The 17,228-nt window shown below is 37.7% G+C and overlaps 1 protein-coding gene across 5 annotated transcripts in view; it reads left to right on the plus strand.

The window, feature by feature from the left end:
- Positions 1–17,228, plus strand: part of WDR25 (WD repeat domain 25) — a 58,525-nt gene that overhangs the window by 577 nt on the left and 40,720 nt on the right. For 2 of the 5 annotated variants that reach the window (XM_042814275.1, XM_042814276.1), the window contains exon 2: positions 3,345–4,112. In XM_042814275.1, the coding sequence (XP_042670209.1) occupies positions 3,402–4,112 (711 nt within the window). In that variant the 5' untranslated portion in view covers positions 3,345–3,401. The other 3 variants (XM_042814277.1, XM_042814278.1, XM_042814273.1) reach the window with 3 other exon arrangements.

Genomic DNA, 17,228 nt, shown 5'->3' on the forward strand with positions numbered 1-17,228 from the left:
TTATTTTATTTTATTTTATTTTATTTTATTTTATTTTATTTTATTTTATTTTTAACCTGGAAATCCTGTCTCAGAGGGCTGCAGCTCCTCTCTAAGGAAGCATGAGGGATTGGGTTTCTTCAGTCTGAAGAAGAGAAGGCCCTGGGGAGACCTTCCTGTGGCTTTCCAGTTCTTAAAAGGAGCTTTTAAACAGGAGAGAAATCAGCTTTTTACACTGGTTGATAGTGATAGGGTAATGGGAAATCTCCCCTAAAAGAGGGGAGACTTAGGTTAGATGTTGGGAAGAATTTTTTCACTGAGAGAATGGTGATGCTGTAGAGCTGCTGCCCAAAGAGATGGAAGTGCCCACGGCCAGGCTGGATAGGGCACTGGGCAGCCTGACCTGGTGGGGGGCAGCCAGCTCATAGCAGGGAGTTGGAACTGGATGGGCTTTAAGGTTTCTTACTACCCAAACCATTCTGTGATTCTAAATACAAGGAAATGTCCAGATGAGGTTTAACAAAAGCAAGTGTAGAGTCTTGCATCTAGGGAGGAATAATTGCATGCACCGGTACAGGTTGGGGGATGAGCTGCTGGAGAGGAGTTCTGAGGAGAGGGACCTGGGTGTCCTGGTGGATGACAGGTTGGCCATGAGCGAGCAGTGTGCCCTTGTGGCCAAGAGGGCCAATGGCATCCTGGGGTGCATTAAAAAGAGCGTGGCCAGCAGGTCGAGGGAGGTGATCCTCCCCCTCTACTCTGCCCTGGTAAGGCCTCATCTGGAGTACTGCATCCAGTTCTGCGCTCCCCAGTACAAAAAAGACAGGGACCTCTTGGAAAGAGTCCAGCGGAGAGCTACAAAGATGGTGAAGGGCCTGGAGCATCTCCCCTATGAAGAAAGGCTGAGTGAACTGGGTCTGTTCAGCCTTGAGAAAAGAAGACTGAGAGGGGACCTGATCCAGGTCTACAAATATCTAAGGTGCGGGGGGCAGAGTGGTGAGGCCAGATTGTTTTCAGCAGTGCATGGAGACAGGACAAGGGGAAACGGCTGGAAACTGCAGCATAGGAAGTTCTGCACAGATGTGCGCAAGAACTTCTTTACAGTGAGGGTGACGGAGCACTGGAACAGGCTGCCCAGGGAGGTGGTGGAGTCTCCTTCTCTGGGATATTCAAGACCTGCCTGGACACCTACTTGTGCGACCTGCTGTAGGGAACCTGCTTTGGCAGGGGGGTTGGACTCGACGATCTTTGGAGGTCCCTTCCAACCCCTACAATTCTGTGATTTTGTGATTCCTGTAGTTGCCTCAGAACCTCAGCTTAATGGTGTTTTTGTTGTTGTTGTTGTCCTTTGTTGGTTTTGTTTGTTTAAATAAAGTGAAAGCCTAATCCACTCTACTTGTATATCTTCTTTTATAGCTTTGAGGCAGAGGTCATCTTCTCGCTGTGTTTGCTCTTTAAAAACCAGGAATTCTGGTGGGAGCCTGTTTGCAACTTTGCAATACAAAAAGTAACCGCTTAGTGTAACTGTTGCAAAATGCAGTCCTTTAATGTAACTATTTATTTAATGGCAGGTTTGGAATGAAGGTGTCTTACTGTTTTCAAACGAGTCCTCTAGAGGGGGATCTTGATGCTTTTATAAACTAAAATGTTGGTCATACTGTTTCAGTTAAGCACCTTGATCATTTGAGAGGAATTGGATACATATTTTATATATAGAAATATATACAATAATATATATGTATGCCTTAATAGGAACGTGTTTTCTGGATGTTGCTTGTAAGTGTTACAGAATGCAGACCATAGCCTGTGGTTAATTCTTTAGGTTAATGGAAGCATACTTGTTTTAGTTTGAAAAGTTAAATGAGGAATTCTTACAAGTTCCAGTGTACTACTGCAGCAGTATTCGTAGGACTCTCATTTGTGGCATCAGTTCTGCAAATGCTTTTGTAGATGCTGACGTTCAGGCAGCATTGCATTCTCATTATAATCAAGGAGCTTTTGAGGATAGCCTCTTGTCTGAAAGCAAAGTGTTGTAGGCTAAATAGTTGTAGCATGATGAGCAGTAACGTCTAAATAAGAAAACAAAGCAGAGATAGTGTGTCACTTCATTAATCTTAGCAATTGGAAGATAACACTACTTTTTGATTGTAAAGACTAGAGTTTTGAAGATTACTTTTTGTGGAAATGTCAGTTGTTTGAATGCAATTAAATCTATACTCCATGTGCACCACTGAAATTTTTGGGAATAGGTTTTTTGGGATTGTTACAATGTTAAATTATTCAGCTTGTTGTATATGTGGTCTCAGTGTGGGAATTCTTTTCATAGAAGCTTTGGAAAAAGTTTGTTCCACAGTAAGCGGAGATATTCATGCTTTTACTCTCTGTAAGTAAAAGCAAACACTGAGTTTCATGTAGCTTCTGGCATGTGTCTTATGTAAAACTACAGGCTGTGTGGAACTTACAAATTCTCAGCTACAAAACAGCCTTTTCCAATATAGTCACCACCATTAGCTACGCATTTTTGCCAGCTGTGAGCAAGAGCCTGCATGCTGCAGTTAAAATCTGCGCCAGTGGAGGTCACTGTCACTGCCTCCACTGCTGAAATGCATCACCCAGCACCTCACTGTGCTCAATCCACTGTTTGGTCTCCTTAAACATTCAGCGAGCATCAGCGAGTATCAGTGGGTGCCATTTTATCTGCTTGAAAGGATTCAGTGACGCACCTTTGCTTCATACACACTTTCACGTCAAATGCCATTGTGTCAGACTGCTCCTCTGCTGCCATCTGTTGCACAGCAACAAAATGCAGTGGGATATTGGTGAGAAGGTTGAGCCTCTGCTGCCAGCATCCAACTCTCATGTTATGGACCAATATAATATAGCATTACTTTTAGAGCAGTCTGCATTTTATTTTTGTTGCCAATTGAATCCCTTCACACATAACAACACAGATGAATTGAAAGAAATAAATACTGTTAGTCTCATTCCAAAGTACTTGTATTCATATTCTTATAAATGAATATCCTAAAATGCCTGCATAGTTACATTAGCCTTTGGTTTGTGTGCAAGGGGGAGGGAATGCTATTGCAAGCAAGGGGAGAGTGATTTGCTGTAGTTTGTTTTTCTTTCCATACTCATTTTTATAGTTTTGTCTCATACAAATGTATCTCTGCAAAGCATAAAAAATGTATGCAAAGTGCTTAGAGGCACATTATGTTGCATAATTGAATGTACATATGTGCTATAATAGAAAAATAAATTCCAGGAATAAACAGGAATTTAACAGTTAAGGATTTTAAGAACTTAAGTTATTGAAACTGTAGGGTCCGTAATGAATTGTGCTCTGAATGGTCAATTCTTTGTTGTAGATCATCATTTGGAGGATTCCAGCACGAGATTTCTGGAGTCTGCTGTATCCAGCCATAATGAGTTCCTCACTGGTTGCTTATGATGATTCAGACCCTGAGGCAGAAACTGAAAAAGCTGATGATCTCAGTACTAGCAGACAAGCAAGCCTTCCGAGTTCTTCTGCAAATCCTGTTCAGCACTTTGCACCTGGTATTTTGAGTACAAAATCTACATATGAAACGCAGCTTACTGAGAACACTGGCAATTTTGACATGAGCGTTGTTTGTGAAGATCCCCCTGAGCATTATGCACTGAATAATAACAGTGATTTGACATCTTACTGTAGGAGAGCGTCCTCTAGTCCTACTGCATTATGTATGTCCTACAAAAACTATGAGCAGACATTGAGCTCTTCAAGAAACTCTGGAAATGGTGCTTCCCAGAAGAGAACACATGAAGATAGTCCAACTGCCCCAAAAGGAATCAGACCGTATATCCCTAAAAGGTTACGTCAAGAAAATTCCAGTGCCTGTGAAAAAAAGGAGTCTGATCAAAGCGAGAGCACCAGTTGTGATGTGAAGCTAGATATATCAGGAGAGCAGACAGTGAGAAAGATATCTGAATTAATTAAGCCATATTTAGGATCCAGGTATAAATTAACTGAAGTTCCAAAAAGCTTAATATTTCATATGTCTAAACACAGCGGCCCTGTTAATGCAATCCAGTGGTGTACTGTACGAGAACAAAGTCATATGCTTCTCTCAGCTTCTATGGATAAAACAATAAAGGTAATGTAAAACAAGATGCTTTTTGAACTTATCAGTGGGCTTGAAAATACTGTATTAAGTAATGGTTTTCTGGGAATAAAGTTTGCTCATGTGTTTGGCAGTTGTAACGTGTTCAGAGTGGGAGGAGATGCTTTTCAGTATCAGGCATAAGTGACTGCTACTACAGGTACTCTCCTGGGTCTTATATATACGTGTCCTACTGTGGTCTGAGGAGGCTTTTCACTCTAAGTTTCTTTCATTTTTGAATATTTAATACTTAGTGTATTTTCCTTCTAACTTTTATGACTTTGATTTCAATTCTTAGTTCACTTGGTCAATATAGTAAGTCTTACTTTTCCTTTCATAATCATAGAATATCCTGAGTTGGAATGGACCTGTAAGGAGTCCTACTTCTGGTTCCACAAAGGACCACACAGAGTCCAAGTCCTATGTCTGAGAGCATTGCCCAAATGCTTCCTGAACTCTGGCAACTCAGGGCACAACTGTGGCCCCAGCAGAGCCTGTTCTGTGCTCACCACCCTCTGGTGAAGAAGTTTTTCCTAACACCCAACCTGACCCTCGCCTCTCACATCTCTATGCTACTCCCTGAAACTTTTTTTCTCAAATTCAGGGGTTTTAAATAAATCTTAGCAAGTAGAGAAGGTGAAGAACAGCTTTTGTATCAGCATATTTCTAAAAAGAGAGGAAATAACTCTAAAATTTAGTTTAAATTCTGATTTCATGTTAGAGTGCATTTCCTTCTACTCCTTTCCCCAAAATTCTCGCTAAAATTGAGTTTTCTTTGCTTTTTCACTGTTTTATTTGTGGTAGATAATTTAGTGTCATTTAGCTTGACTTTTATGTACATATATATGTATTTATAGGATTGTTTGTTTTCTTTTTCGTTCCCCTGACTTTGCCATGGGGGCATGTGAAGTAGATGCTGATCTCATATCTTTGAAGCAGTGGTGTTCTTCAGTCTTAAACACAGCTCCAGTTTTTTTTTTTCTCCTCCATGTCTACTGGTTTTCACAGAAAAGAAAAAAAACCCAGGTCTTTTAGCATGAGTAAAGCTTCCACCTTTTCACTTTTTGCCACTTTAACCTGTCAGACTATCCAAGTTCAAATACTCTGAGCATTTTTGTACATCTTTTTCATTGAGGCAAAATAGGAAAAATAAAGGTAATTTTTCTTCTAACAGGTCTTGCTTAAAGTACTGAATAATTTAAATCTTGTTTGCTGTCTGATGAACAGCCTTAAAAGGAAAATACTAAGATATACAAAAAGTGCTGATGTTTTTTTTTCTTTTGGTAAGCAGCAATGTATATTTGTGTTGTACAAAATTGTATCTGCCTTTGACTTAAGTATGTCTAAGTGTGACTTTGTCTTAAACTGTCCTACCACTTATTTAGTATTTGTTTACTGCCCCTAAGCCTCATTATAGTGTTGAGTGAATGTAATTGTGGATGTACTAAACTTGGTAAAACAATCTTTAAAAAAAAAAAAAAAAAAAAAAAAAAAGTTGTCATTGTTATGTAAAATTATTAAACAATATGAATAATAGCCTGTTGGTTTTCTTCTAATGAGGTAGAAGGGTTGGTGCTACCAACCTTGATTGGAAGCAGTATTTAAAAGTAAAGCTGATTGTCAAAGGAATGGATTTGCTGTATGTGCCCTGAACCATGGGAATTCAGTTTACATGGAGTGTGTAAATACTGGCAACACTTCAGGCTATAGGAGTGTAGAACATTACTTAAGTGACAGTGTAGCTGTTATGAAGCCTATTAAAATGCACTTCAGTATTTTGAAAGGTAGTCTGCAGAGGAATGTCTGGAAATGATTTTTATTGGGTGTTTTTTTTTTTTTTGTTTTTGTTTTTTCCTTAATGAGTTTGAAGACTGATGGTATGAGCTGTAGTGTCTTTACCTTTCAAGCCAGTAGAGGGCACAGTCAGATTAAGCATTGTCTTGATGTTATGCAGCTAATCTCTCTAACTTTCTAGGGTCATGAGCCCACAAATCTCTAAGGACTACAACAGTAATAATTTCTCTTCTGGGAATTTTTTGGCTCTCCACCACTGCCTGGAGTTGTCTATTTACTGATGTAAGCATAAAACAAACAATTGAAAGCAGATGTAGATGTACCTTTTTTTTTTCTTTCCCAATCCTGTACCTTCCTTCAGCTTTTCCTTTGCTGTTTTCTTCCAAAAACACCTGCTTAGAATTTGTAGTTGAAATCCAGGCAGCAGAAGCTCGTTCCTCTTTCTTTTTAATGGGAACATTCATGGTAACAGACATTCAGGATATCTGCAGTATTTACTTTGAGCATCTGATTTGGGTAAGACTCAAAACACAGTTAGAAGCCTAACATCTCTGTATAATCCAGAGCCACAAAACTATGCACGTTCAGTTTATCATGAATACTTAGAAATGAATATTTGTATGTAAATTTCTGTGATTCAGTCCTTCAATCTATGCAGCAAGATATGTATTGTTTGAAGGTATCACCCCAGTATCAGTGGAGATTTTTCAGATCTGAGAGTTCTGTTCTGCAGATCAAACTGCTATTGCAGGGCAGTTTTTTAGTTTTGATTAAATCAGAAGATCTGCAGCCATTCGCATTTTTTCTTTAATTTAGCCAAACCATTATGCATCTTTTTTGTTCTTCTAAGTATTTCCCTCTTAAATGTTTTATCACAAACTAAGAATTTCCCCTTTTGGGAAAGGATTTTTTTTTTTTTTTAATGAAGAAAAAAGAAATACTTGGAATTAGTTGCCTTAAGTTAGAAATCTCAGTCTCTTTATTCCAATCTAAACAATCATAAATAAATCACCACTGTATGTTTTATATTCCATACCACACAAGAATTTATCTCAAATATATATTTGTGGTTCAATAAGGCCAAGTGAAGGGTGTTGCACTTGAGTTGGGGCAATCCTGGGTATTTATACAAACTAGGGGCAGATCTTGAGAGCAGCCCTGTGAAGAAGGAATTGGGGGTCTGGCTGCATGAGAAGCTGGACATGAGCCAGCAGTGTGCACTTGCAGCCTGGAAGGCCAACTGTGTTCTGGGCTGCATTAAAAAAGGGGATTTTTTCACAGAGATGGTGGTGATGCACTGGAACAGGTTGCCCAGGAAGGTTGTGGATGCCCCATCCCTGGAGGCATTCAAGACCAGGCTGGATGTGGCTCTGGGCAGCCTGGTCTGCTGGTTGGCGACCCTGCACATAACAGGGGGGTTGAAACTTGATTGTGGTCCTTTTCAACCCAGGCCATTCTATGATATCTGAAGTTTACCTGAAACTGGGGAAGATAAGTTGTCTTATTTTGTTCTCCCGCTTTAACCAGTGTGCACTTTGCCATCTTCTTTATGAATGACTTTAAGTCATACTAGAATGTTTGTGAAAAATGAGTTGATGTTGTCAGTCTCCGTTGACCGAAGAAAATAAGCTAGTGTTGGGAAAGATAATCTGAAGCTGTTTGTGTAAATTCTTAGTATTTAGGAAGGAATGCACATTTTCAAAGGCTTCTATATTTTTTTCATTAAAAGTATTTTTAATTAAGGATTTTTCTGTATGTGTGTGTTTGTCTATGGATGCATATAAAAGAAACAAAACAGTTATCAACTGGTGCTGTTGGGAAAAATCGTGTATCAGCTCTGGGGCGTAATACTCCTGAGTAACACTTCTACCAGCAGATGGGGCTCTGCAGCATCTTAGAAAGGGATGGCAACTAAATTATTCTTTTAATGAATCATATATTAGTATTAAATCGATATTTCCTCCATTTTGTGTATTGAAAGACATTAAATCTAAAGTTTATGGCTGTGTTGCAACCCATGTCAGAAGATTTCACGGGAACTTGAAAGTGAGATAGGAATTTATGGGGAAGATTTGTGTATTGCAGATTAATTACCCAGAGTAGTTCTTCCAACTTGGAAGACTTTGTAGCAGTATGGATTGAAGAAGGAGGAGCTTAAAAATAAAACAAAAACAAACAAACAAACAAAAACTCTCCAATTTATACTTCTGCAATGGTCTTTTGCCCTCAGTTTTCTCTGAATTTTGAGCTTCCTGAGGAAGCGATTGCCAGCCAGGTGCTTGTAGCAAGCAAAAGAGGCAGCAAACCTGATTCAGATTAGGTAAAGTGCTATTTGGAGCTCTTAGTGTGGCAGTGCTCTTCACTAATGCATTTTAACTGTATTTTCAGTGGCTTCCATTTCTAGTTTAAGTACCTGCAGGCTTATCTCAATCTTAGTTCAAACTGATTCCAACCTGTTTTCGTGGGATAACACTTTTTCCTCTATACCTGCTTTTTCAGTAGCTGCTATAACTGAATTTTAGAATGCTCCTGCCACTTTTGGTTTTGTGCATTTAGACACAGAAATAGTGATTATGATTTTAATTTTGGCTGAAAAGTTTTGTATAGATTTTGAGACTGAACACAGCTATCAGAGGTACCTAATTTTTATAGTGTTACAGTACATTCTGGAAACCAGAACTTGTTTCTGCTTTAGAAGCCCAAATATGGGATTCTGGATCCTATGTTATCATTTAATATTTGTTTCAAGAAGCAGAATAGGTAAAAAGTTGTATCATGAAAGATATGTTTACCAATTTACTGTGTTGATCTTCTTATATCTTTTATTTGTAAAACCAAATAATTGCAATAGAGCCCCGGAGATGTACATGTTTTCAGTAGTTAGTGGTGCTGGTCTTTGTTTTTTAATAATTGTTCATAGCAAGAATAATGGTGTGGATGGCTTTTTTTAAAAAAATATATTTTAAAAGATATTTATCTTTGTTTGTATGAACTTTCAGTTGTGTGTCTTATTTTCTATTTGAAATGTTGGCATCTCTGCAAAATATTTCCTCGTTTTCAGTATGTTCACGTTGCATAAAGGAGCAGGATCAAGGAAAGAAAAACTTTGACTCTTTAGCATATGAAATCTATGCTAGTAGAAGATTAATGGGATGAGTAACACATTGGAAGTTTTTGTTACGCTTTTTGTTTTCCACTTGCCTAACTGTACTCCAGCTTAGCTGAATGACAGCTGAACCTATGGAAGGAAAGTGAGCTTTTAAGATTGGTTTAACTTGTCAGCTTTTTCAGAGATGTTAGATACTTCTGGTTGAGATTGAGGATCTGTCTAGCACAGTGGTCAGTCTCTAGTGGATTGCATAAGTAGATGCCAAGAGAAAGTGAGCATGACAAAGATTTATGGTGCCGTTATGTCCTCCTCTGGCCTATGCTTGTTTGAAAGTCAGTCAGGGGATTTGTGAGCTCCAAAGCAGTTCATCTTTGTAACTGACTCAATAGATCTCTGCTGGATACTTCTCTGGTCTTATGAGACTATTTTGTCTCCAGGCGTTAGCTCCAGGGTGTTATATTACTTATTCTGGACAAATCTAGTCTATGGGTTTTGCTTCCCAAGTGTGTCAAATAGTACAAGAAATGCTTTTTTTTTTTTTCCTTCTTAGATTTTCAAAACCTTCATTTCTTCATTTGTTGTTATGTGTTCTGCAAGAGAAAGATGACATAGTAGGATGTCTGAGGAATTTGTTATTCTTAGTTCTGCTGCATTGGACTGAGAGCAAGGGAAAACAATAGCTTCTTTTCATCCATAACATTGATGGTAGCAATAGAGACTTCCTAGACATTACTGCTACTCTGTGTCAGAGTAACAAGTTCTAACATTTGTTTTCAAGCATTCTGCTAGCAATTCATTAGAAAGAGCCGTTATAGATAGCATTCTACAACTTTGTTCCATTACTTGTGTGTCTATTTGTATCGGACTGAATTCAGGCTGCCAGCTTGCTTCCTTTAAGCTCACGGGTAGCTGTCTCCACTAAGCTAGACTCAAACTATTTAATGAGCAGTATGAGCTATGGCACTGCTAGTACCCCCAACATTTTGTTTCTTAGATCTCTGACAATATTCCTTTAACTGTTGCTGATGCAGAAGATGAGTATCTGGGAAGCCTGTGCATTCTACTTTAAATGAAAAACTTTCAAAGTGACTTATTCAATGTTAGGGCACTTGTAATGCTAGGGCACTTCTTGCTAATAGCAAGAAGTTCTTCCCATTATTTTGAAAGTGGCAAGGAACTTCATTTTGGTCACTGTGCTGTGACTAACGGAGCATGTGGAAAATAGAATTATCATTCTCTTGTTGAAGATGCTATTGTTGATGAACCTACTAAATAGGCTATTCAGAAATATTGAAGCTGTTTTCTCTTAATGGTGCCTCGTTGCCTCATCTATTTATAACTTTTTTTTTTTTTTAAGGAATTTGGGCTCTCTGAGTATTAGGATGGACACATGCTTATTTGATTTACGTGTGGATGTAGAGTAATGCTTACTGAGTGCTGAAAGTGCTTCTCTGTATATTGCATCTCTTTATAACAAAATTATTTCATTTTGTTGTTGCCCATAATACCTATTTCATAGTGAAAGAAACATTGTGCAGGAAGGAGTGCATCTGAACATCAACGAAAGCTCCTGACTATTTCTGTCAAGATGATAATACAGGTCAGGAGGTGATTGCCAGCTCTTACACAACTGTTCTGCAAAAGCCATTAATACAAGTTGGCCAAAAACAACTCCTGAAGGTGGTGGATTTTGGCCTCTTGATCACAAAAATTTGGCTAGGGCTTGTTCTACATGTTGGTGTGTTAATACCTAGATGAGTTTAAAGATTGTTGTTACACGGAGATTTATTTTTTAATTATTTTCTTGCTTCCAGCAATGTTGTTGTCAAGGAAACAGAAATCCTTGTAATGCCTTTGTTCACTTTCTCAGAATCCACAGCTGGAGATGACTTATATTTTTATATTTTTTTATTGTGCTCTCAGTAGTTGACACACTCTCGTGCCTTAAAGGATTTTTCAAAGGAATATGTTTCTTTGAGTATAAATAGCAGCATCCTGTTCTCTCCACTGCTTGATAGGCCATTGTATTCTATCCTTCTCAGTTAAAGAAAATTAAATGCAATGCTCAGTTGGATGGAAATTCATCTTAATACTTGTGTGAGAAATAGTATTAAAAAGGCAAAAATCGGTGAATCTCAGCTTCTGGGTTAGATTTCCTGTTCTGTAAGGGCATCAGTTTTACTTCATAGTTCTGGAAACATTTCCTAGTGTGGTCTCAGTAAGGAATACTAGAGCAGTATCTAGTGCTGAGATTTTTTGAAGATGTTATTGTGAAGAAGTGGAGCAGGGGAAGAGAGATATGTCATGGTATGGCTAATATGCATGTGTTTCCAAAATAAGTGGGAATTACTTAGAGAAAAGTTCAGGAAAAAGAAGTTCTGAAAACAGTGGAACTGATGGAGACTGGCTGTATCTTCAGGCTGGCTGTGGACTGTCTTTAACTCTTCCATCCTTCAGGGCTCCTGCAGTGCTTTTCCCTCTGTTTAGCTTGATTAAATCTTGAGGGAGAATAGAGTCCCTCCAAATTCTCTGTGAAATTTGCTTGAGATTGAGCCGTAGGTGCAACATGACCACATAAAGAAACACAGGAAGTGTGGCTTTTGTGACTAGTTTTTTGCAGCCCTTTTTTCTGCAGAGAGCCAAACAGATGGAATGAATGGAGTGTTGGATATTTGAATGATTATGTGGAAGGATTCTATTTCTTTATATGGAATGAATTTTTGTCACTTTTATTATTAGTTACAAAAACAAAAAAAAATCAAGCATATAAAGTGCTTCTCTGACTTTTTCTTAGAAATCTGACTGTTGTGAATTGCTGAGTTTGGTACCTGTTTTCTACTAAGAGCTCTTCCAAATATTCAAAAGCTGTCTTTTACGTGGCCTTTAGCAGACTAATAAGCAAACTTGTCATTCCTCCAGCACAGCAAACCCTTTAGCAGAGGGAAACTCAGTGCCAGAGATGTCAATGGAGCAGTGTCCTAATGAAGCTTAACTGATAATGTCACAAATTAAACCCTCCAATTACATGCAGGATCTCTGTGGACAGCTTCTATATGGAGCAGAACATTGCCTGAGGTGGGAGAAGCATATGGTGGTGTTATCCCCATCTAGATGCTTCATTCCTGGTTAAAAATAAAAATTAAAAAATTGTGATTTTTGGAGCTTGGAAAGAACAGAGAGAATAGTTCTATGTTCTCATGTTACTTTAATACATTGTGGGAGTATCAGTTTTGTCACCAGTTGAGAAATTCCAAATGTGTTTGCTGTTTAAAAATATAAGTAACACCAGTGTAAACTTGTTTCTTTTCTAGAAGTCTATCTTTATAGCTGCATTTTCCATACTGCTATATATATACTTTAAAAAAAATCTGTACAAAAGTCCATGACATCTTGTGATAAGTATCTTTACCTCTCGTGGTCTGTCAATGTTGTCAAGGAAACAAATCTTGGAGAAGCTTTGCTCTGCTTTTTCAGGTTCTACAAAGAGATTACTTGTGTTGGATTCATCCAGCACCAGAAGTAGAAACAATTTGCCTGAAGTTTCTCTTACTTTCAGTATGTTTGTGTCCTTGCTTTTTTTTAAAAGCAGACTTTATTTTTAGCATATTTTATTTTAGCATATTTTAGCATTTTTAGATCATAATATTGGTAAATGTACTGAAGGTTGTTGACTTTTAATCTTTAGATGAAACCTGATGGAACTTTAATGACATTGTTATATATTTTTGCTATAAATAATGTGTTAGTTATAGATTCCCTTTAAATCAAAGGGATAAGAAATATGATAAAAACTTTATTCTCTGAAGAACTTGCTTCACTGATATGGAACTTGTGACATGCCATTTTCCATTCCAGTAATAGTAATCCTACATCTTCAAGGAAAAGTGCATTTTGTGGGTATTCTGGGAGTCTTTGATTTGTCTTCTAGTATATGCACGCTGGGATGTGCATTTTTATTTCATTTTTATTTTTTAAATTTAAATCCAACTGCAGATTTGTCTTCTATGACTTATCTTAAATGGAATTGTATGTAGGTTGCTCTGAAAGTAATGCCTCCTATTTATTTCCATGGAAACAACAACAGAGAAGTACAGCAACACTATTTGATAGACCAAATTCTTAGCTTCAAAATGCTGTTTTTCAGCACAGTCACCACTATTAGTTATATTAACTATGCATTTTTGCCAGCGATGAACTGTAGCCATGCTCATAAAAATCTTCAACTGCTGTCACCCCTACTGGAATGCACCTCCCACCTCCTCACTGTGCTCACATCCCTGTTTGGTCTCCATGAACTTTTAGCCAGCACTAATGACTGTCAATGGGTGCCATTATTTCTGCAATTAGGAATTCAGTGACACACTTTCGGAGCTCCCCACAGAAGCTTCTACCTTTCTTAAATGTTTAAATTGGCTAATGGCTTAAAGATTCCAGGTGGGAGGGAAGGACAGATAGTATATACTGCTAATGTTAAATGCATACCAAAGGTGTAGCACCTTGCTGCGTAAAGTAAGATTTCTCTAATTCATCCTATTTAGGCTTGATACCTACTTCCAGATAATTATTTCCTCTCTTCATTAATTTTTCTTATTCAGAACATTTTAATTAGTGGCAAGAATGTAACTTTTGCCACATGAGCAGGATCTCTTCATCAATGGAAAACTTTAGTTTGGTGCTGGAAAAATGGGGTGTTGCAGACTTGCAGTCATTGGTGTTGGTGACTGATTATTGCAGTTTCTAAATATGCTGTATCTATAATTGTGCAAGGGCTGCTCAGGGAAAAAAATTATTTGTAACTACAAACAGGTGAAGCTGTAAGGATGTTATAGTCCTACACTTAATTATCTTGTATGCAGGTAATTCAGAAAGGGCCTTTGAAAGTGCCTCTTGAAACTTCCTTTCTTGTATTTCTAATAGCTTTTTGTCAGCATTTGAATTTAAGAAGCCTACATTTTTTTAACAAGGTTTTCATATCTGCAAGGTGAAATAAGTGGCTAATGTCAGTGCAGGATATGAATTACTTTAGAGAGGCATCAGTGCCACTAGGTGGTGTGCATTACGAGTTTCTACATTTCCAGTGACTTATATCCCTGCTTGCTTTTTTTTTTTTTCCCCACTTTCTTTCTATGACTGCCAGTCTTCCTAGTCAAACCTTGATGTTTTCTTGTGTGTTCTTGGTAACATTCCTCACCTTTCACTGACATGTGTTTCCTCTTTTTCTTTCTGGAGCTTCTGCCTGCTTCCTGTCCAAACTCTGTGCTTGTGGTACCAGTTTTGTCAGCTGTGAGGCTTTTAAGTAATTACTTACAAAAGGAATCAGTTATGCATGCATCTCATTTAACTCTTTCCATTTGCATTTAGTAAATCTGAGGGTAAGCAGGACTTGTTATTCATAGCAGCTGGCTTTCTCTTTGAAGTTAAAGCTGAGAAACGCACCTTCACCAGGTGTTGCATATTCAAACCTCACTTATCCAAGTATTGTAGTGCTGCTCTGGTGGAAGAAGACCACCTGCTCCCTCTCCACGTTGTTGAAATGGGAGTTCTTATATACTGAGAAGGTGAGACAGCTGGTTTTCTTTGTTAAAGCTTGGCAGATGAGTTAAAGTCAATAATATACTTTACAGTGCAAAACATTTAAATTGGGAAATTAAGTCTTAATTTGCTAATATTGTAATATTGCTAGCTATGAGTGTCCTCAATGCTAGTGAAATGCATAGCTGCTTTACACTATTAAGAACTTATTTTTGAAATTAAATACTTTATTGTGAGTATGTTTAAGACTGCATTTTGTCCCTGATTTCAGTGGGCTAATTGTCTGCATTTTCTGTAAAGTAGTGTTTTTCATGTTTTTTTTCTTTTTTTCTTCCAGTTACTAATGTTCTCGATGGCCTTGGAAATAATAATTTAGTTTATGTTACTGAGAAGATGAGTAGTTAAACAAAAAATGTTACTTGCTAAGCTAACTGATGTATGAATGGAAGACTCATTGGAGTCCAGACTTTCAGGTGGCTGTTTTCAATCATTAACTGTATACCTACCCTTGTATTTGGACGTTACTTCAAATCATTGTAAGAAATAAGGACATCATAACTCTTAAGAGAGCCAATCAGTTAATACTGCGGATGATACAGAATATGCTAATAATTTGGGATTAAGTTATTTCTTGCAGATAGAGATCTGCACTCAGATACAATTCTACCATTATTTTTAGAACTTTTGTAGCAATGTTACTGTGTGCTATTGAAGGAAAACTGCTAACAGTGTGCATGCTTACAGTGCATCTGGCAGCACTGTGCAGTAGAAGAGCTGCCAGTGATTTGATGGTTAGGTTTGGCAGTGCTTGTCCAGAGCCGTGGTTCTTGCTGTGTTATGCTCTCCCAGTGAATAACGTGCAAGAATGAGACAGCTAAAACTGCTTCTTTTAGTTTACTGTTTGTGCTTTTTCGTTTTCTTGAGTGTGTTTGTGGTTATTTGATTATGTTGATGTATATATGCACATGAAAAGCTCTAAAGCATATGGATGGCCTTTGGTGATTCACAGTGTTGTATTTAAAAACGGTATGCTAATATATAGTACAGTCTAAATAGATGTGTTTTGAAGTTGGTATTTACTGTTTAATTGTAGCTTAATGTAAAAACAAAAACCAAACAACACCCCATAAAAAATTGGTCAATATCAGTTTTCTCCCTATTTTCAGAAGTAGCTCATAGGTCAACAGCATATAGATATGCAGTCCTTCAAAAGCTGCGAATGTAGCTGCTGAAACCGTACTTATTATCTGAGTAGAGCATCGTTTCTTCCTCTAGTGGTGGATGTTCAAAATCCACAGGGTGCAGGTAAGTCTTTGAATGTATCCATCCAGTCCTTAATTACCCTGTAGGGATCAAGGAGGCTTACAACAACTTGCCTCTTGAAGCGCTGGGAGAATGAAATTGAGGTGTTTTAACGCTTAGGACGAATCTTCACTTTTAATAGAGCATAAGTGTGTGAGACTTGGAAGTGATCAATGCTAATGAGCATGATATATGGAAGTGAAGAGAAAATCAGATTATTTAAGAAATGGCTATAATAATTTAGCTAATCATCTCCTAGGGAGTTGTAATACATCTACTCTTCTCCTGATGTTCTCCTTCACCTGCTGGCAAGTTACTAAGTGTTTTGGGGCACAAATATTAGCTGCTATTGACCACTACTCTATGACTGTGCTTTTAGGTATTTCAAATGTATTAATATCACTCTTACTATGCACTATACAATTACACTGTGAAGTTGATGAGAAACTGCCAAATTCATGCCATGTTATTCTTCCTCTGTATTAGCAGAACAATAGAAAATGTTGTGTTTTAAAGTAATTTATAATAGCTTTTTGTCATTATATATTATTTTCCCTTGAGTTACTTAAATTATGTGCAGCAAATTGGTCTGCTTTAACTGTGTCACCCCAAATATACCTAATACTGTATATAAAGCAGGTAATTTCTCTGAAGTGATTTATTTTTTTTTCTTTCTCAGACGATTAGTATTTGTGACGTACAGCTATGGGTGGGGATTTAAATGGTTTGCTGTAGTTGGCTTATCCTTCTGCTGAAATGTGTCTTCCTTTTCGCATTGTACAATGCCTAACTATACCATTCTAAAAAGCAATTTTAGCCTTTGGAGAATACCCGGCTTCTTTGATGGGGGCTAAAAGTGCAGTAGCTTGCTGGACATGTAGCATAGCAGTTGGCCTTCAGTTAACACCTGCTTGGCTGACCTTTAGGCTTGCCAACACCTTGCTTTAGGCTTGCCATTTATCTGTAATGTCAGCGCAACATAGACTCCTGCTGCCCGTTTTATTCTGTTGACCACTTTACATTGGAACAGAAGAGGTTCACGTGAAACTTTCCAAATTTCATCAGTATTTCACTGTGTTTGTACATTGTATGGACTTTTCTTGCCCTTCTATATTCTCAGTCTTGCTGCGCTGTATTTCTGTTTTGGATAAATCCATAAGTCTGGGTAGGTTTTTTTTCTTTTTTTTTTTTTTTTTTTTTAAATACATGCTTCGAGCTCTCTTTGAAGAACTGAAGTTATGGTTTGATACTTGGGCTGATGATCACCTTTATTAGAACTTGTAAGGCAGTGCAGTCATAATTCTCACAGCTATTCATGTCCTAAGGCTTTACAATCTTTTTTTTTTTTTTTTTTTTTTTTTTTTTTTTTTTTT

This window comes from Centrocercus urophasianus, unplaced genomic scaffold, assembly GCF_019232065.1.
Source record: "Centrocercus urophasianus isolate 14NV4802_14NV808 unplaced genomic scaffold, USGS_Curo_1.0 seq_14, whole genome shotgun sequence".
In the NCBI taxonomy this organism is placed as follows: domain Eukaryota; kingdom Metazoa; phylum Chordata; class Aves; order Galliformes; family Phasianidae; genus Centrocercus; species Centrocercus urophasianus.